This window comes from Schistocerca nitens, chromosome 8 (assembly GCF_023898315.1).
Source record: "Schistocerca nitens isolate TAMUIC-IGC-003100 chromosome 8, iqSchNite1.1, whole genome shotgun sequence".
NCBI lineage: Eukaryota > Metazoa > Arthropoda > Insecta > Orthoptera > Acrididae > Schistocerca > Schistocerca nitens.
This window is the reverse complement of record NC_064621.1, coordinates 22,451,229-22,471,951: the sequence shown is the minus strand read 5'-3', so window position 1 is coordinate 22,471,951 and position 20,723 is coordinate 22,451,229. Positions and strand designations below refer to the sequence as shown.

At 42.7% G+C, this 20,723-nt stretch overlaps 1 protein-coding gene across 1 annotated transcript in view; it reads left to right on the top strand.

Moving 5' to 3' along the window:
- LOC126198519 (fibrillin-2-like) overlaps positions 1-20,723 on the top strand; it is a 732,236-nt gene that overhangs the window by 389,045 nt on the left and 322,468 nt on the right. The window contains exons 11-12 of the mRNA XM_049934905.1: positions 5,954-6,073; positions 9,441-9,563. Coding sequence (XP_049790862.1) covers positions 5,954-6,073; positions 9,441-9,563 — 243 coding nt within the window. The remainder of the gene's footprint in view (positions 1-5,953; positions 6,074-9,440; positions 9,564-20,723) is intronic.

Below are 20,723 nucleotides of genomic sequence, written 5' to 3'. Positions count from 1 at the left end.
GTTGGTAACAGCCTAGCAATACATGCTAGGGCTGTATTTTGATGTGTATGGCATCAGACACATAGTAAAAATTTCTGTAGAGTTTTGCATCTCAGCTGGCAGCATCTAAAGTTGAATGTTCCTGTCATTGCAGCAAATCATTATTGGTCGTGATTTGATTTATGAAGTGGTGCAGTAACTGTTGTAGTTATAGGAAAATGAGGGTCTGCTTTTCAGTAAAGGACATTTAAATTTGATTCAAGGAATGCCTATTTATTTAGTGCTGTACATCCTCCCACAGCACTGTTAACATTACTTATGAAATATTTCAAAACACTCCAACAGTGTTAAATGATAAGTAACACTGTTTAAATATGGTATTACCACTTTATAATCTCGTGAACAACACTTTATCAACAATGACTACCAATCCTAACATTCTAAGCTGTGAACCCACTTCAGTTAACTACAGCTCTTGCTAATAATTCTTGCAATCCATGACATTGCACACACACAGCTTCATGCAGTTACTTTATAAAAACTTCTTAACAGATCTTGAGCAGTGAACATGCTTCAACTCATTACAGCTCTATACCTATATCTACATCTACATCTATACTCTGCAAACCACCTTGAGGTGCACGGCAGAGCGTGCGTCCCATTGTACTAGTTAGGGTTTCTTCCCGTTCTGTTCACATATGGAATGCAAGAGTGATTGTTTGACTGCCTCTGTATGTGTGCAATAATTATTCTAATCTTATCCTCATGAAACCTATGTGAGTGATACATAGTGGGTCATAATATATTCCTAGAGTCATCATTTAAAGTCAGTTTGTAAACTTAGTTAATAGATTTCCTCGGGATAGTTTACTTCTATCTTCAAGAGTCTTCCAGTTCAGTTCCTTCAGTATCTCTGTGACACTCTGCCATGGATCAAACAAACGTGTGACCATTCATACTGCCCTTCTCTGTATATCTTCAATATGCCCTGTTAGTCCTATTTCGTATGGGTCCCACACACTTGAATGATATTCTAGAACTGGTTGCACAACTGATCACTGTCAGATGGAGGAGTGAACTGAGTCAGGCAGGGTTCAACAATGGTCTTGGGTTGAGTCTGATACATGCCTTACTCAGTTCACTCCACTATCCAACCGTGATCCACCCCCTCTGCCCTCAAATCATTCCCTGTTAACCTTCCAGAATTTCTTAACATGACCCTTGCCTCACCGTCATTCCCAGATCCCTCACCATGCAAACTAACCTTACATCCACAGAAAGATCTGCAACCCACCACCTAGAAACTGATCCCGATCTTATAATCCTACCTGCTGACAAAGGCTCCAGCGCTGTTGTTTTGAACTGCAAGGATTACCTGGCAGAAGGATTCCGCCAGCTGTCAGGTTTATCCACCTAAACCCCTGCCACACCCATTCCAGAAGTCTACCAGGATCTCCAGTCTCTCGTCAAATTCTTAGGCCCATCACAGAACCTCTCCCCAGATTCCATCCTTCTACATGCTTTTTGAAGTCTATAAACCCAACCACCCATGACGCCCTATTGTGGCCGGCTACTTTCTCCCCTCTGAGAGAATCTCTGATATCGTAGACTAGCACCTCTCCGCAGTTGCAGTTCCTTAGTTCCTTCACCACACGGTGCCATGCTCATCACTATTGATACCATCTCCCTTCACACTAACTCTTTATGCCCATGGCCTTACCACTATTGAACACTACCATCCTACTCAATGGATTGCAAACCATCCATCTCCTTCCTACTCGTCATGACCAATTATATCCTCACCCACAATTACGACTCCTTTGAAGGCATTACCTACGAACAAATCTGGAGTATAGCTATGGGCACTGACATAGCACCATCCTATGCCAACCTACCGTATTTACTCGAATCTAAGCCGCACTTTTTTTCCGGTTTTTGTACCCAAAAAAACCGCCTGCGGCTTAGAATCGAGTGCAAAGTAAGCGGAAGTTCTGAAAAATGTTGGTAGGTGCCGCCACAACTAACTTCTGCCGTCGAATATATGTAGCGCTACAACAGGCATGCTTTGCAGGCACAAAGATAAATACAGGTGCCAAAACCTCTTCGTCATTAAAAAAAAAAAAAAAAAAAGGTGGAAGACGAGCTTTTTTCTCCGCCCCGAGTTTCGACCACTTCATTTTCATACATTATCAAACGAAGTAAATACAAATTCCGTATTGTTCATCTTCGAATGTAGCAGCATTTCAATGTACTACGAAAATCCGACTGGCAAGACCGTTTGGGATGTTTGTCAACATGGCCAACTCTACGTTCTGAATTTTTTCCTACCTGTGAGAAGAGATGGTTGCTAATAGGAACTTTTATGAATTGTGAATCACACGCGTATTCTCTTCACCATATTTCTTTCATGTTTGCTGCTATCTCATTTAAATCCTTTCTGCCCAATAAAATACGAAACTAGAGTGCGACAACAGCAATCGCGGAAGAATATACATATCATGTCCTGTTTATATTCGTATTATTCTTACGCCTAATAGTGATACAGTCAGAATTGAAGCACGGGAATTGACTAGATTTTTAAATCTAAGATGACTCTAATTTCTGTGCAGAATATAATTACTAAAGAGGCGTCTGCAAAGATTTTCAAACGGAGAAAAGTTTTCGCTAAACTCTTGTTCAGAACATCTTCGATCATACGCAGCCTATTATTTGGTTCTTGTTGATCATTATCAAAGAAAGCAGCAGTGTAAGTAACAACAAATAGCAGTCTCTTGCCATTGTTTCGCTAATGAGACGATTCCTCTCTCTTCTTCTTTTTAAATCATAAGCAGTGGTAGCGCGCACAAAAGCAACCCATGCCGCGAGCGGCAACAGGCCGTAAACACTCATTATCAGAATGCGACGAACAATGCGTGACACAGTACAGTAACGCATTTTAAGCTTAGAGTGACGTAAACACCTATAACAAAGAGAATGGCACTTATCAGAAGAAAGAAAAATAAGCAATCAATTCAAACCAGATGAAGCACGTGAAAAAGGAAGGGTACCCGTATAAATATGCACGGAGCGCCTGATGCATAGCAATGACTACCTGGTAAAGCTTAACTGCTAAGCTTACGACAACCAAACTACTGTAGCTGCATCGTCATTTATTCGACCTAAATTGTGTCTCATATTACAATGGACCAACTTTGTTTCGATTTGGAGGTGTGGCCTAAAACTTCTCTCTCTGCTTCGAGTCTCAAACTTCAGGTGCGGCTTAGATTCGGAAAATTTTTTTTCCTTGATTTCGAGTCTCATTTTTCAGGTGCGGCTTAGATTTGAGTGCGGCTTAGATTCGAGTAAATACGGTATTCATGTGCCATCTAGAGGAATCCTTCCTAAACACCCAGAATCCCAAACCCCTCACCTGGTTCAGATTCATTAATGACTTCATTGTGTCCTGGATTGAGGGTGAGGACACCCTGTCCACAATCCTCCAGAACCTCAACACCTTCCCCTCCATTCACTTCACCTGGTCTTCTCCACCCATTAAGCTGCCTTCCTCAATGTTGACCTCCACTTCAAAGATGGCTATATCAGTACCTCTGTCCATATCAAACATACCACCAGCGATATCTGCCCTTTGACAGCTGGCACCCGTTCCATACCAAGAAGTCCCTTGCATACAGCCTAACCACCCATGGCTGTCACACCTGTAGTGACAAACAGTCCCCCTTGAAATATGCTGTTGGTGTCACTGAAGCCTTCACAGATGGTAATAATCCTCCCAACTTGTACAAAACAGGTCTCCTATGCCTTATCTTTCCAGTCACCCAACACCTCCCGAAGCCCCACCATCTGGCCACAGAGGAGTATTCCCCATGTGATTCAGTACCTCGTAGCAACTGAGTTAATTAGCTGTTGATATACTTTTCGGGATGTGAGGTCGTGGTCCAAGAACTTTTCTGCTCCTTACGTTTTGTCCAGGCTGCGCTGGACTTCCTCAGAGGCGCTGCTCCGCTGAGTCTTGCCGACTGGAGCAGAAAAGTTCTTGGACCACGACCTCACATCCCGAAAAGTATATCAACAGCTATGTCATCCGGTCGTGAAAGCCTTCATTCTACAACTGAGTTAATTCTCCATCAGAATTTCGACTACCTCTCGTCATGCCCTGGAATGAGAAATGTCCTATCCACTATATTCCACACTCCTCCCACAGTGGTATTCTGCCACCCACTGAACCTACACAATATCCTCATCCAACCCTACACACTCCTGCACCCAACCCCATGCATCATGACTCATAGCCCTGTAATAGACTTAGATGCAAGACCTGTCCCACACATCCTCCCATCACCATCCCTTTCTCAGACATCACCTATCCGTCAAAGGCAAGGCTACCTGTGAAACCAGTCATGTGATTTACAAGCTAAGCTACTGCCACTGTGCTGCATTCTATGTGGGCATGACAACCAACAAGCTGTCTGTCCTCCGTCATCATGAATGGCCACCGACAAACTGTGGCCAAGAAATAACTGGGCCACTCTGTTGCTGAACATGTCGCTCAACACGATGTCCTTCATTTCAATGACTGCTTTACAGCCTGTGCCATCTGAATCTTACCAACACCAGCTTTTCTGAATTGTGCACGTGGAAACTCTCCCTGCAATATATCCTATGTTCCCGTAACCCTCCTGGTTTCAACCTTCATTAGTCAGTGTCCTTACCCATCAGCCACTTCCCTGTTGCCATTCCAGCACTACACAGCCATCTATTTCATCAATGCACTGAGTCTTTTTACTTCTCTCCTTTTCCACTAACCTAACCCTCCCCTCTCCCTCTCCCTCCCTCTCTGTCTAACATCCCAACTGCACCTATCTGCTCCACTCTCTATCTCATCCCTGTACGCTCCCAGCAGCACTTTACTGTCCCTCATCCCTATCCCACTCTCCCCCTCCCCCTCCCACCCAAGCCTCCACCTTACTCCCACCCAGTTGCCTCTCACATAATGCCCTGCTGCTCACAGTCTGCTTCCAGCTGCCAGAAACTGTTGTTATTTGCGTGTTAGTTGCATTTGCGTGAGTGTGTACATGTGTGTATGTTCTTTTGACAAAGGCCTTATTGGTCAAAAGCTAACTTTCTGACAGTCTTTTTGTTGCGCCTTTGTGCAACTCACCATCTTCGCTATATGGTGAGTAGCAACTATCCATTCCACCCCAGATTTTCCATTGTTTAAAAAACTATAATTCATTCACAAAGTTGGTAACTGAGAAAACTCTCCTTCATATGACTTTTGAGTACTGTTCATCAATCTGGTATTCTCAGCAGGTGAGATTAATAGAGGAGGTAGCAGAGATTCGGAGAACAGTAGCCTTTTTCATCAAAAGTTTTATTACCATGCATGAAAGCATCATGGACATATTATTAAACTCTTATGGCCAGCCCTTTGAGAGAAACATTGTGCCTCGCAGGGATAAGTAACACATTACTTCATCCCTTATACATCAACAAATGACTATGACTGCAAAATGAGATAAATATGAGTTCATAGAAAGGCTTATTAGCACTCATTATTCCTACACATGATTTTCAAATCGAACAAAAGGGAGGAAATGAGAGTAGCATGTGAAATAAGTCCCTCCTCCTCCTCCTCCTGCCATGCACATTGTAAGGTGGTCTCAGGTGTACAGATGTGAATGTGTGCCATATACTATTTTCTTTTTCTTCTTAATATGAGAAGGAGCCTTTGATTGTAATAGTTCATGAGTCACGATATTGATTTTGTTCCACTCTTCGCAAGTGAGGAATGTTGGCCTCGTACTTTCATGAATCATTAAATTTGTAGCTTTCATTGTTTGTTAGTGAGAGGAACTTAGTTTTATGTTACCAGGCTAGACATACTTTGTTTTCAGTCACAATAAATTTAAGTTACAGCTGTGTAAAATAACAGTGATTAAGAAAAGTGTAATTTTCTTCATCTTTTCTTCAACAGATATTGATGAGTGCGCTGAAGGCTACTGTCAGGGAGGCCGCTGCATCAACTCTCCTGGAAGCTTTACTTGTGAATGTCTTCCCGGATTTGATGTGTCATCAGATGGAAAATTCTGTATAGGTATTGGAAACATATCATAGACATATTACAACAAGTGCAGAGCTATAATTACTTGTAACCTTACAAGCATTTATTTGTAATCAAGACTAGCTTCATGATGGTCGAATAAAATACAAATCACAATTTTTCTTTAGCTTAACATACAATTTTAAAAAGTCATATCCTTTAACCACTAAAAGTAAAAGTGCTTTTTGTTGTCAAGGCAAAGCTGTGATTTTGAAATAGTGCTGATTAACATCTTTCCAGTGATTTGCTTTTTTTACCATGCTGACGTTTAAAATGAGTAGGGCAGATAATATCAGGTAAATTTATTTCCATAGTGAGTGAGAAGTGGCCAGAAGTCAAAGTAAATGTGAAGAAACCTTACACGCTCACACACACACACACACACACACACACACACACACACACACACACACACACACACACACACACACACACCTGTACAGCTACCGTATTTACTCGAATTTAAGCCGCACTCGAATCTAAGCCGCACCTGAAAAATGAGACTCGAAATCGAGGAAAAAAAATTTTCCCGGATCTAAGCCGCACCTGAAATCTGAGACTCAAAATTCAAGGGGAGAGAAAAGTTTAGGCCGCACCTCCAAATCGAAACAAAGTTGGTCCATTGTAATATGAGACACAATTTAGGTCGAATGAATGACAATACAGCTATAGTAGTTTGGTTCGAGTCGTAGGCTTAGCAGTTAAGCTTTACCAGGTAGCTGTTGCTATGTGTCAGGCGCTCCGTCCGTATTTATACGGGTACCCTTCCTTTTTCACGTGCTTCGTCTGGTTTGAATCGATTGCTTATTTTTCTTTGGTCTGATAAGTGCCGTTCTCTTTGTTATAGGTGTTTACGTCACTCAAAGCTGAAAATGCATTACTGTACTGTGTCATGCATTGTTTGTCGCATTCTGATAGTGCGTGTTTACGGCCTGTCGCCGCTCGCGGCATGGCTTGCTTTTGTGCGCACTACCGCCGCTTACAATTAAAAAAAAAAAAAGAGAGAGGAATCGTCTCATTAGCGAAATAATGGCAAGAGACTGCTATTTTTTGTTACTTACACTGCTGCTTTCTTTGATAATGATAAACAAGAACCAAATAATAGACTGCGTATGATAGAACATGTTCTGAACGAGAGTTTAGGGAAAATTTTTCTCCATTTGAAAATCTTTGCAGACGCCTCTTTAGTATATTACATTCTGCACAGAAATTTGAGTCATCTTAGATTTAAAAATGTAATCAATTCCCGTGCTTCATTTCTGACTGTATCACTATTCGGCATAAGAATAATACGAATATAAACATGACATGATATGTATATTCTTCCGCGTTTGCTGTTGTCTCACTCTAGTTTCGTAGTTTATTAGGCAGACAGGATTTAAATGAGATAGCAGCAAACACAAAAGAATACATGGCAAAATGTTTATATTCATATTATTATTATGGTGAAGAGTATACTGCATGTGATTCACAATTCATAAAAGTTCCTATTAGCAACCATCTCTTCTCACAGGTAGGAAAAAATTAAGAATGCAGAGTTGGCCATACTGACAAACATCCCAAACAGTCTTGCAATTCGGATTTTCATATTACATTGAAATGCTGCTACATTCGAAGATGAACAATACAGAATTTGTATTTACTTCATTGGATATAATGTATGAAAAAGCAGTGGTCGAAACTCGGGGCGGAGAAAGAAAGCTCGTCTTCCACCTTTTTTTTTTTTTTTTTTTAATTTATTTGCTGACGCAGATGTTTTGGTGCCAGTATTTGTCTTTGTGCCTGCGAAGCGCTACATATATTCGACGACAGAAGTTAGTTGTGGTGGCACCTACCAACATTTTTCAGAACTTCCCCTTTGCACTCGATTCTAAGCCGCGAGCGGTTTTTTGGATTACAAAAACCGGAAAAAAAGTGCGGCTTAGATTCGAGTAAATACGGTACATTGTCCCAGCCAACCAGATTGCGTCAGCACTGAGGCTCGACCAGTCAGTAGTGGCACTGGGTGGAATGGGAGGTGGGCATTGGGAGAGTGGTTTGGAGAAGGGTGGCTGGTGCTTAGGGGAGAGAGAGGTAGCAGGTGCATGGTACGGGATGTGACACTGGCGAGTTCACTCTGCCCACATGCAGAGGGAGTCATGCACATTTGCAGAATGATGTAGAGGAGTGGATCAGGAGGGGATGATTGAACAGAGGGAGACTGTGGAAAAGATGGCATGGGTGCAGGATGACCAAGTCAGGGTTGTGGGGTAGGATGGAGGTGGATGTAGGGCAGAGGGCTACTGGAGACTCAGGTCGGGGGGATTACTGCAGAAAAGGACATGTTGCAAGAACAACTCCCTTCTACAAAGTACAAAAAAGCCTGTATTGAGGAGAAGGATCTACATGACACGAGTTGCAAAGTAGCTATTGAAATCCTGCATGTTGTGCTCAGCATTGTGTTTTTCAATGGGTGTTTTCTGTGCTCTCAGCCATGGTTTTGTGGTGCTCATTCATTTGGATAGACAATGGTTGGTGGTCATGCTCACATAAAATAAATTACAGCAGATCTTGTATATGGCATAATTGCTTTCACAAGTTGCCCTGCCTCTGATAGGATAAGCAAGGCCTATGATAGGACTGAGTAGGATGTGCCAGGTAGGTGTATTGGACAAGGTATTGACAATGTGACAAGGGGTTAGGAATAGGTGTATTAAGGATGGTCTAGGATCGGTTGGACTGCAGAATACAGTTTTGAAAGAGTGAGAAGGAATGCAAGTAGGATGTTCCTCATTTCCAGGCATGATGATAAGTAAATGAAGCTCTACCAAAGGATATGGTTCTGTTGTTCCAGCACAGGAGGATATTGGGTGATGAGGGGGATGCTCCTTTGCAGCTGTTCCCTGGGCATGATCGGAGCTTTTTAGGGGTGTGTGAGGATATGATGCAGGAATCAAAAGTTATTCTTGTGATAATGCTCTGCGGGGATGCAAATGTGCTAGCCCATGTGTTTTTCTTTTGGGAGGGAGGGAGACAGGTTATCAGCTGCTGTTGTAGTTGTTTCTCATTCACCGCTTGAAAATTGTGTCCAGTGCATTAGATCAATTTGTCTCGATGTGATTCTGCTTATATTTCATCCCTGCCCCTCTCTTACTGTGGTAGTCTGATTCTGCTTATATTTCTATCACTGCCCCTCTCTTACTGTGGCTACTGTGTTGAAATAAAAACAATAATAACTTCCTAACTTTGCTATTGGAATGGGAAGTGAATAAAGATATTTTTAAATGATGACATCATGTGTTATCTTTATTCATATTCTCAAGATGTACTGCATTTTTCTAACATTGTCTGGTATTTAGTGGCTTTTGTTTTTTCATTTCAGATCACAATGAATGTGAAGAAACAGGTATGTGTGCACATGGGAAGTGCACAAATATGGATGGTTCCTTTCGATGTGACTGCTATCCGGGGTATGTCTTGTCACCTTCTGGACATTCATGTATTGGTAAGTGAGCTTTGCAAATATGTGTAATTATGTGCTGTTGTATTTAATTCTTTGCTTGTTGTCAGATATGTGTTTTCAACAAGAGTTTTGGATAATTGTGTATTTGCCATACTTTCAGAGAGCTGTTTTTAAATCCAGTCTTCTAAGTTTTCAGCTGGTCCTTGACTACAAGATATCTCCACTTACAAGTGGATTTGGTGTTCTTCTATTAATTCGAAATTACTGGTGTAATTATGCAGAAACAGTGTCGTAATTTGATTTTATGCTATGTAAAAATTGAAATCTTATCATTGTTTTGAATGTACACATAATTGAGAATACTGAATGATTAGTTAAAAATTTTTATGAATGGTAGATTTATAAAACATTCACACCCACACCCAAACACCCAAAGAACATAAAAGAGTATGGAAATATGGCACCAGGCATTCAACATTTGCAGAACATCTCCGACACGAAAACCACAACCCTACCACAATAGATACAGACATGAAAATAGACAGATTCAGCCTCAAACACACGCACCAGTTGGAAAATATAAACATTGCTGGCATACAAAAGCAATAGGGAGATGCTCCCAAAATTACTAAAACAAAAGAAAAGATGACTGTGTCCTGTGGTATCAAAACATAATACATGAGATTATGGGATGGCAGTGTACCTACACAACATGAAAACATAAATATATTTCATATCAGTGAAGTGCTATGCAAACAATTTAGTACATGAGTGTAAAAGGACGTAAAGAATTAAGTAGGAAACAAATAAAAGAAAAAAACACGAGAACTAAAACTAAGTAAAAACTGTTTAATAGCAGCAAGTTAAAGCATGAGAACTATTCATGGTCCTAGCAAACAGAATTCTAAGAGAAACCATATTGTTACATTAGCCACTGAAGATGCTTTAAAACAAAGCAAAATGTGTATCATATCTATCATCTATATATAAACCCAAAATTTTGCATTCTGAATGGATTTTTGACAGAATCTCATTATTCACAATATTTTTCCTATTTGTACCACTCAGTTTGAAGTGCATGTGCTAACTTTTTAAATTGTCTCTTTCAAACTGAGCTCTTGGTTTTTCAATAAAGTCTTGAGTCTCCTTACTAAGGCAGGGCTTAGTGTCCATACAACAGACACTAGACGTGTCATCGGCATGCGTAATGGTAAAATACTTATTATCTAGAGGACTTGGAAAATCATTTACACAACACATGAATGGTAGCGATAAAATGGAGCCCAGAGGACACCAAAATGTATACTTCTTATTCCTGACAGTCTCCTCTTCAGTACTTTTCCATTATGCTACTTAATTTCTTTAAACTGTTATCTAATTTTTAAATCTGTTTCCAACAATTGCATGAGTTTTCCAGCGACGCCAGTCATCACAATTTTTGCGACTTGACGTGTCCTCAGCATATTGCTTACTTATAGAAATGTGCTGCTGGGTCATGTCATAATTCCTCCACAACATTTCAGCAAACAGACATGTTGCCATCTTCAGATGGTCCTTCCTGAATACTGTGCTGCTCCTATTGGCATCCTATATATTTTGGTCATTACCCCCTCCACCACCTAACTGTCCGTGTGGTCGACGTGGCAGATGGTGGCGGTGGTGGGGGAAGCTTGGCTCGTGCTGTGGTCTGCAGTATCTGCACTACCACCATCAGGCGAGGACGCCACCATCTGGGAACACCTCTTTCTTTCCAGGTTCAGTGTTGGGCTCTACACCTGACTGAGTTGTAGGTCACTATCTTTATTAATTAGACCATCTTACAGTCTGATTTTGATGGCCCCTTTAATTATTCAGTCTCAGAAGGAGGAGGATTGCCTACGTATTTTGGTGTTTTTGTAATCCATAGTATGGCCAGTTTTTATACTATGGTCAACATCAGCTGATTTGGTGGCCTGGTGTTGTTCAGTATGGCATTGTTCACAACACCTCTCTTCTACTGTGCAAATGGTTCCACTAATGTATGGTGTGTTGCACTAGCAGGGCATTTGGTAAACACATGATTTTGAGGCCTAGATCATTCTTTACTGAGTCTAATAGAGTCAAGGGTTTCACAAGAGGCTGAAATAGAAATTTTACATTGTGTCACTCTAGGATCCTGCCAATTATTATGGAAGTGTCTCTGATGAATGGTATGCACTTATGCACGCCAGTGATTTGTATTTTTCTTTTTCCTGGTGTTGCCTTGCAACAGTCTGTCTTGATGCATGTCTTAACTGCTTATTGCTGTACCTATTTCTTCTGAATATTGTCTTGGGGTGCTTCAGCTCAGCTCCTATGAACAAGGGTGCATAAAATGCTTTCATGCTGCGAGTTGTGATGGCTTCTGGAGGCATGCAGATACATATCAGTATGTATAGACTTCCTATACACACTGTGTCCCAGCTTGCCATCGGGTTTCTATTTCACTGAAACGTCAAGAAGTGGAAGCGTACCATCCTGTTCTACCTCCATCATAAATTATATGTTGTGATGCAGTGAGTTGAGATGTTGGAGGAGTTCACTTAAATTGCCCTGTCCATGTGGCCAAATGACAAACATGTCATGTATGTAGCAATAGAAACTAGTCGGTTTTATTGAATTTGTTCCAGAGCCTTCTCCTCGAACTTCTCCATGAATAAATTCACCACAACTGGTGATGCAATCTCTCTGTTCATAGTAATTTCCATTGAACAGGAAATACGTTGAAGTAAGTACAAACTCAAAGCAATTTCTTGCTTGGCAATTCCATGGAGTCCTTCAGTGGTACCCTAGTGAAGAGGGACACTACATCGAAACTCACCAACAGGTCAAAATCATGGAGGCTAAGTTCTTGCTGCTGTTTTACAAAGTGAGTGGAATTGTGATTGTGATGTTTGCATTTTCCCACAGATGGATTCAGAAGAGCTGTCAGGTGTTTAGCTAGCCCATATGTTGCTGCTTCTGTTTTACTATTGGACACAGGTAGATATTTTCTTTGTGGACCTTTGGCATCCCATACTGTCATGGTGGTGCAGCAGCTCGTGGTCAAAGCTTTTTGACAGTTTTCACATGTAAGGTACTTCAAAGAAGTTCTTAGGTTCTTCTCTGGGGATGGCTTGTCAGGTCTACTTCTGTCATCCGGTGCGCTACGTCATCAAGAAGTTCATACACTTTCTGTTTATATTCTGAGTGTAGGAGCTATACTGTAGAGTTCCCTTTGTCAGGAGGCATGACGACCAGCTCAGGATCGTTACGTAGCTTGCAGATAGCAACTCTCTCTACATTTGAAAGGTTACCCTCTATGGTGCAGTCCTGGTGAGCACCTGACACGATTCACAGCATATTTCTTCAGCCTAATCCGCTGATAGAGCATAGATGGCCTGTTCCACACTGCTTATGATGTCCACAATCAGTAGTGATGCTGGAGTCAGGGCGAAGTAGAATCCTTTCTCAAGCACTGATATTGCTATATCATTGTAAGATCAATCTGCAACAAAAGGAGCCATCCAGCTGAGCTGAAGCACCTCCAGATGACATTTGAACAAATGGGTACAGCAACAAGCAGATAAGAGATACATTCAAACATACTGTCCCAAGGCAACAGCAGAAAACAAAACACAAATCACTGGCGTGCATACTGTTTTCCAGAAATACTTCCAGAGAAATCAGCAGAATCCTAGAGAGGCACAGTGTAAAATGTGTTTTTCAACCTCCTGTGAAAACTTAACTCTGCTAGGAAGATCTAAGCCTCTGCAAACCAGATGTTTACTAAATTCCCTGTTAGTGCAGCAAAACATACATTGGGAAAACGATTCACATGGTAGAAGAAAGGTACTGTGAACATAAACGCTAAACTAAACTACACCAGACCTCCAAATCAGCCATGGCTGACCATAGTGTAGGAAGTGGTCACACTATGGATTACCAAAATACTTGGGCAGTCCTCCTCTGTCTGAGATTGTGTAATTAAAGAGGCCATAGAAATCAGACTGAAAAATGGTCTAATTAATAAGGATAGTGTCCTGCAACTCAGTAAGTTGTAGAACCCTGCATAGAACCTGGAAAGAAAGAGGCGTTTCCAGATGGTGGCGTTTGCACCTGGCGGCAGTAGCATGGACGCTGCAGGCCGTGCGCAGACTTAGGTGCCATTTCCTCCACCATCACCACCATTCGCTACGGTGGCCTTATGGACAGTGAAAGAAGCGAAGTGGTAGAGTAGCTACTGGCAAACTTATATAAGATGCCAAGAGGAGCAGCACAGCATTTATCAGGGACCTCCCAAAGATGGCAGCACATCTGTTTGCCAAAATATCATGGAGGAATTATGACGTGACCCAGCCGGACAACCAAGAATTCTATAAATCACAATTTTTGATGATATTGCATTGTGATGTAATATTTTTACAGTTCATTGAATACTCCTACTGTTTGGAGATTTCCATTTATTTTTTCAAGTCGATAATGGACAAATTGTACTGCTGCTGACATGATACTTTGATCTTTCCTTAAACCATCCTGGACATCACCTAATATGTCAACATTGTTGAAAATGTTCCAAGATTCCTTTTAACAATATTTCCTTAATCAGTTTGCAAAATGTTAAGGTTAGGGCAATAGACCTATAGTTCTGCACATGCCTAACTTCCTTATTTTTGTGCAAGGATTTGACTACAACTACTTCTACATCTACAGCTACACTCTGCAAAGCACTACGAAGTGCACGGCATGGGGTATGTCCAATTGCAGCAGTTATTAGGGTTTCTTGTCATTTAATTTACATATGGAATGTGGGAAGAATAATTGTCTAAATCCTCTGTGTGTGCTGTAATTAATCTTATCTTGTCTTCATGATCCCTGTGGGAGCAATACAGGAATTGTAGTACATTCCTAGAGTCATCATTTATAACCTGTTCTTGAAACTTGGTAAGTAGTCTTTCTCAGGATTGATTATGTCTGTCTTTAAGAGTCTGCCAGTTCACTTTCTTCACCGTCACTTTGACACTTTTCCATGGATCAGACAAACCTGTGACTATTTGTGCAGCTCTTCTCTGTATATATTCAAAATCCCTCATAGTCTTATTTTGAATGGGTTCACACTCTTGAGCAGTATTCTACAATGTGTAGCATGAGTGATATGTTTGCAGCTTCTTTCAGACATAACTTCATTGTAGATAACTAAATCATCTTCAAAAAGTGTGAGGTTACTATTAATAAACATGGTGTGTGAAATGTGATAAGAAACAATGTAGAAAACCCACCCACCGGACCATCTGTAAACAAATATAAATGGGAAACAGTGACCTGCAAAAAGGACAAACGTGGAAGTGCTGCACCAAAACCGATTCAAAAAAGGTACTTTCTTGTTGTTGATGACTCCGTACTGAAAAATGTTACAGCTCCAGGCTGTGAAATCGATGTTCGTCCTGGAATCCAATCGCATCAGGTTAGCAGACACTTTCAAAATATTCTAAATTTGAAATGAAGTGAAACTGAAAGTGGAAATGAAAAAAAGGACAAATATAAAGGTGTTTTCATTCATGTCGGAACAAATTCCATCTGGAACAGCAGTGAGGAAAAAATAATCAGTGAAACACAGAACTTGATCTGCTCAGCAAAAAGTGTGTTTGCAAATTCAAAAATTGACATTCGTGTAATTTTACACAGGAAGTCAGTAAGTGATACATACATAAATAAGATAAACAGTGGAATCAGGGAACAGTGCGACAAGCTGGGTGCAATTTTTGTAGACTCAAATAAACTTGTAAGTGGTAAGTGTCTGGGAAAGGATGGGCTGCACTTGAATAGGTTAGGTTTAATGACTTTCAGCAAAATGATCATATACATCTGTAGAATCATTAAAAGCAAGGAAAACTGAAAACTTCCAAAAGGGGTGAGAAAACAAAAGTGGTGATCCAACAAGGAAACTATGAATATAATGGAACAAGTGGGGCTCTTCTAAATATAAAAAAACTCAAAAATTCTATCTTGATGCATCTAAATATAAATAGTTTAGCGGAAAAATGTTCAAATCTAGGTTACTCTAAAATTGATGGACTGCAAGTTATACTTTCTGAACTGGCAGATATAAAGGTAGTCTGGTTAAATTTAACACTGGCTCATAAACGAATGTGTAGATGTTCTAAATAAAATTAGTAATTTCAAACTTGTCAGCAGCTTTTGTAGAAAACACAAATCTCATGGCAGCCCCTGTATCTTACTGCATGCCTCCTGAAACTTTAAAATGAAGGAAGATTTTAGTTATCTAAATGAAAAATGTATTTTTGAAAGCTGTTGTGTAGAGCTGTGTGATTTAAATACTGTGATAATATCAATTTACAGAATTCCTGGAAATTCTACTACTAAATTGTTCTTAGAAAAATTTCAGTATCTCTTTGATAAACTTAAAAAGAAAGCAAGAAAAAGATTGTGATTGCAGGAGACTTCAACTTAAATAGATGAATTGAAAGCTGTGACATAGAAAAATTTTGCGATTTAATCCAAAAATCTGGTTTCAAGTTAAACTTTACTATGTGCACTAGAGAAAACTTCCACTCAGCAACCAGCATGGCATAGAGCGCCATAAATATCGATATTTGTTCTGTGCGCAAGTGTGCTATCTTTGAGGAGAGGGCTTTGGGGCAGGATGTTGGACGCTAACGGCGGTTAGCCTCCGGACTTGTATCTGTGTAGAAGCTAAGTGAGAATAAATCTGTATATGAGAGAATTCTAGTTGTTTACCTACATCTATACCATATTCCCTCACTGGTGACCACGTTTTTGTGTAATACGAGTCCGAGTTACCGCCCGAAGGTTATTTACGTGCCTACCGCGTCGGGTTTCTCCGCGATCGCGAGGGCCTTTGTTCAGATCCAGACAATGGCCTTTCAGCATTCACCGCCGCCCGGATTCCAGCAACATCTCTCCAGCACTCCTGCCATCGTAGTGGACATGCCGCAAGAATCTTCGGAATCCTTTATTCAGAACATGCAGTGGAATTCATCGAGTGCCGCCAGTTTCTTCCAACTGCCAATGGTCGTGGACTCTGGCTTTGTTAGCCTGGACGTGCCCACGTGTTCTCCACAGAGTGGTGGTCAGAACATTTCTACTCCTGTGTCAAACACACAGTTCAATACAGTTCGTGGCGTCGAGCGAGGTTTTGCTACTTTGGAAAATCCAGTAGTAAATTCAAACTCGAATCAGCTCCCACCACGTGTGGATCCTTCCGCGCCGGCTAGTCAACAGGTGTTCAATGCTCGCCAAACAGCAAATATCACTCCGAGTGTGCATCCTAGTGGACGTGTGTGGGATCCTTGTGTTGCTTCTAATCAGGTCAACAATTCTGTGCTGGACAGTAATTACTCCGACATCTACAACCAGCCCCACCACTCACGGTCGAGTGAATACTGTGTGCATAATGGACATTTCACCGGCATACTTAAGCACTTGTGGCTTCTCTCCGAGCTACCACGTCAATGAGAATGCACATTTTGACTACGATCCTCACACCGTTCGAGCGTCCGTCGCTTTTCAGCCGCCGCCCCCCCCCCCCCCCCCCCCTTCCGGCGTCAAGTGAATTTCGCAATTCCCACATTACGGGATGCCAATAATTCGGACTCGCAATCTTCTGCATGCTCTACTTCCGTTCAAAGTAATAGGCGCACCTCCCCAGTGACTGCAGTGCCGAATCTGCCGAAATTATCAGACTTCAAACCCGCTCACCCGGAGTTCTGGTTTAACCTGGTTGAGCAAACATTCAATGTCTATGCATTGGACGACAACGCACGCATCGCCTGCCTCATGAACCATCTTCACGCCCGCGTCGATTTAATTTACGATCTGGTCAAAGCACCCCCCCTAGCAGGGAAGTATGCTGTGGCGAAACAGCCGATACTGGAGCGTGTCTCTAAAACCAGGAGAGAAAATGTGCGACAGCTCATCTACGAAGAGCATCTCGACGACAGGTCTCCGTCCCAGCTGTGGCGGTGCATCCGTCTTCTCGTCGATGAGCAAGTTATGCCTGATGACACGCTCGCAGAAATCTGGACTGAAAAGCTGCCTTTGCCTGTCGAGACTGCAATCTCCGCATATGAAGATAGGCCAGTAAATGAACATTTACGCGCCGCCGACAGAGCATACTCCGCCAGGCAACGGAGCTCCGTGCACTGCATTCTGGACGTGGCCGCACTAAGACGCTTTCTGACGCCACGCCCTTGTCTGGTGCTGCTAATAACAAGTTTGTTAAACTAGCTGCCCTGCCTGCACCTTCAACTCCCCGCAACGACAGTGCATCGGCCTCTGTGGAAGACTCTGGGGCACATACTCCGTCACCTAGCAACTACCCACAGGAGCACAGGCCCGCCCAACCTTACGCGAGATTCGGGGAGCAAGCTCGCAAATGCCAGTCACCGTGTTCTTACCCAAACTCCAACCACAGGTAGGCTACGGTGCCACCTCCTGCGATGTAAACAACGGGCACCATCCCAGGTTGCACTCCGTTTCGGACAATCGAGTCTGTGTTCGCGATTTACGATCAGGTGTATGTTTTCTGGTAGACACTGGCGCAGACGTCTCTTTGCTGCCGGTTCGCCTAGCATCCAATAAAGTGCAACCACACAAAACAGTACTTCGTGCAGTGAACTTGTCTACCCTACAGTGTTCGGGTTCCACTTTGTATACAGTGAAACTTTCGCCCGAGTGCAAGCTGGAGTGGACGTTTCTAGTGTCAACAATTGAAGAACCTATTCTCGGAATTGATTTCCTCAAGCACTATCAGTTGTCACTAGATTTTGTGCAAAATACTGTGTTTTACCCCTCCCTTAACAAACATATTCCTTTCGCTTCGCCGAGTGACAGTTCGGCTAACACCAAACGTGTGCTGTGCTAAGAAGTGTGTAAACCTATCCTTGGAGCTGCAATCTTGGACAAACAAATGGCTAGTGGAGTGCGCCAAGTCTTCGAAGTTGCGGATGGAACGTAAGGAAATGCTGCTGCATCTCCGCGACATACACCACGAGTTGGCCTCCTCACAACAACGCATCACGGCACTACGAGCAGACGACTCGTCGGCTACAGACAAGGTCAGTCCGTACCAATCTGGTGTTCCCGTGCCCGCGCACGTTAACGACAATGTTGTGAACTCTGTAAACTGTGTCAGCACCCCGTTTTGTAATGATAGGGTATGCCCGAGTGCTCATGCTCCTTGCGTTCTGAATGGACAATTAACTTGCCAAGCTCGTGGCAATGAACTACAGCCATCTGCTGTCCGGCCACGCCCACTCATGCCTACAGCGCTCGTAGCGGCACGGCCCGCTACCAAGAACCAGTGTACCAACCTCGCCCATGTTAACACGTGTACGGCCTTTACGCAGCCTACGAGCGGGTGGCACACCTGTACTTCCGTGCCCTCAGCGCCACAGCTTGGCCCGTCCGCCACTGCCTGCTCCGCTTCACGGACATCTGACTGTCGTGCCGCGCCATGTATTGCAGTAGCCACTAATGGCACAGTTCATCGGTTACGTCTAACTGATGGGCAGCCCATATTGCAACGCCCACGCCGCCTCAAGCCGGAATTTATGAAAATTGCAAAAGAACAATTGGACGATCTGTTACAAAAGGGAATAATTGAACCTTCTTCCGGTTGCTGGGCTAGTCGTATCCTGTTTGACCAAAAGAAAGACGGTACTTGGCGTATGGTCGGAGACTATAGGCGTTTAAATGCCCGCACCATCATTGATAAATATCCGGTTCCACACATCGCAGACTTCAATCATGCGCTCGCAGGTGCAAAGTACTTCTCTGTTTTGGACTGTAAGCATGCATTTCATCAGATTCCTATGGCTCTGGAGGACATTGAAAAGACTGCCGTAACCACTCCCTTCGGGCTGTTCCAATACAAATTTATGCCGTTTGGGTTGAAAAACGCCCCCCAAACGTGGCAGCGTTTCATCAATCAAACTTTATCCCATCTAGACTTTTGTTTCATATACATGGACGACATATTGGTTTTTGCTTCTACTGTAGAACAGAGTGAGGAGCGTGTTCAAGTCGTGACGGATATTTTAGCAGCCGCTGGTATTGAACTGAACAATAAAAAGACTCAATTGCACCAGTCATCCGTCACATTCCTAAGTTATGTTGTGTCATCGGACGGTCTGACACCACCACAGGACAAGATCGAGCCTGTTCTCGAGATGCTACATCCTCAGACCTATAGGGAATTATGCAGGTTCATCGGAACAGTTAATTATTACCGGAAACATTTGCCAGCCGCTTCTGCGGTGCAGGCTCCTCTCACAGATGCTCTCGCTGGCCCACAAACTTCTGGCACCCGCCAGGTACCATGGACACCAGACATGGACAAGGCATTTAATGAACTCAAACAGCTGTTGGCCTCCGCTGTCACTATTGCTCACCCACGGGCGGACGCCACAATGTTTATCACTACTGACGCTAGTGACAATGCTATCGGTGCAGTACTGAGTCAGACATACAACGATGTTACGACCCCCCTGCAGTTTTTCTCAAAAAAGCTAAAAAACGCTCAGAAGAAATACTCAGCATTCGACAGAGAATTACTTGCAGTTTATGAGGCCATAAGACACTTCAGAACTGATGTTGAGGGACGAGATTTCTATGTGCTCACTGATCACAAGCCGTTGGTTCCTGCCATAAAAAATCCTGCGGCTGATCCACCCCCACGACGCTTTCGTCATATCGATTACATCTTGCAATTTACAAATGACATTCGCTACATCCGGGGAGCATACAATGTGGTCGCTGATTTTCTCTCGCATGTTGGCGCTGTCACAACCTTAATTGACTTAACAGACCTACCTCGGTTGCAATCGGCAGACCCCGATACCATGCAGTTAATTTCAGACCACAGCTCCTCTCTCCAACCGGTACGCTCTACTTTCCTTGGCATATCTGACTTAGTGTGGTGTGATGAATCGACTGGTACGTTGCGGCCATTCATTCCTAAGCCCCTTCAACGCCAGGTCTTTGACAAACTACACACATTAGCACACCCCGGTGTCAAAGCTTCCACCCGTTTGGTAACTGAACGGTTTGTCTGGAGAGACATGCGCCTTGACTGTCAGTCTTGGGCAAGGGCATGCATGGTGTGTCAACAGAACAAAGTTTCCAGGCACACTTCTCCACCCCTTGGCTGTTTTGCCCAACTGC